At 33.1% G+C, this 1,192-nt stretch overlaps 1 protein-coding gene across 1 annotated transcript; it reads left to right on the top strand.

Annotated features, from left to right (window-relative positions):
* Positions 1-3: 3 nt before the first annotated feature.
* On the top strand, positions 4-1,181 carry LOC110098412 (patatin-like protein 2; the record flags this gene model as incomplete). The annotated part of the gene is made up of 4 exons (XM_020825238.1): positions 4-45; positions 160-341; positions 723-933; positions 1,016-1,181. Coding segments are annotated over 4 exons (601 nt in total), but the record flags the coding sequence as incomplete, so codon positions are not given.
* Between the last annotated feature and the right edge of the window lie 11 nt (positions 1,182-1,192).

Raw genomic sequence — 1,192 nt, 5'->3', positions numbered from 1 at the left:
ATTATTCCAGGAATCATTCTTGCCTTTCTTGAATCCAAGCTTCAAGTATGAATTTTTTTTTCTCTAATGATCTGCTTAATTATGAGTTAATCTGTTTTCTTTTCTTAAACTTTTTGGAAGTATAATTAATTAAGAGACGGGGTTGGGCTATAATTACAGGAGCTTGATGGAGAGGAAGCAAGGCTTGCAGACTATTTTGATGTGATTGCTGGAACAAGCACTGGTGGTTTAGTGACCACAATGCTAACTGCTCCTAATAAGAGTAATCGGCCAATGTATTCAGCCAAAGATATCAAAGATTTCTATTTAAAGCAATCGCCTAAGATCTTTCCTCAAAATGGGTTAGTTGAATCATAACTACTTTATTGGGCTTCATTTATGACGATTTTCTTACTGTTTTTTAAAGCAACTTTTTAATATAAAAACTAAAAACTGCTTTAAGAAGCAGTACGAAAACTGTCCCAAACTAAACCTTAATTTCTTCATTTGGGACTTTATTATAAGAGATTGTTCATAAAAACTGTATCTAAGCTTTGCACTCTCATATATTTTATCAATCTGCTGAAACTCTTTTCAACAAAAAACTAGCTTATTTTTATGCCTATTAGCAGCAGGTTAAAAGACTCAAGTTGCAGGAAATACAGTCACATATTTCAGAAAAGAAACACAATAAGAAAGATAAATTAATTTTATGTTAATTTTTATTAGTTTTGATGATATAGAAACAAATTAAAATGCTGCGGCTTGGGGTTATTTGGCTCAGCTAGGAGCTTTTTCAGTGCAATTTCTGGGCCTAAATATGATGGAAAGTACCTCCACTCTATGGTTAAAGATATTCTTGGAGATACAAAGCTTCATCAAACTCTAACCAATGTTGTTATCCCAACTTTTGATATTAAGCTCCTTCAACCCACAATCTTCTCCTCATTTGAGGTAAATTTATACTAATTAATCTATAGTTAAAGTTAATAAATTAAGCTATAACCCATCAGCTAATCATTTCCATTTTTTACAGGCAAAAACCACTCCATTGAAGGATGCTAATCTATCAGATATCTGCATTGGAACTTCAGCTGCACCTACTTACTTGCCTGCTCACTACTTTGAAACTGAAGACTCAAATGGCAATACTCGAAGCTTCAATCTCATTGATGGTGGACTTGCAGCAAATAATCCAGTATGTTCATTTCTC

The sequence above is a fragment of the Dendrobium catenatum genome, unplaced genomic scaffold, assembly GCF_001605985.2.
Source record: "Dendrobium catenatum unplaced genomic scaffold, ASM160598v2 original_scaffold_48891, whole genome shotgun sequence".
NCBI lineage: Eukaryota > Viridiplantae > Streptophyta > Magnoliopsida > Asparagales > Orchidaceae > Dendrobium > Dendrobium catenatum.
The sequence above is the reverse complement of the archived record's forward strand: the minus strand, read 5'-3'. Positions and strand labels throughout refer to the sequence as shown.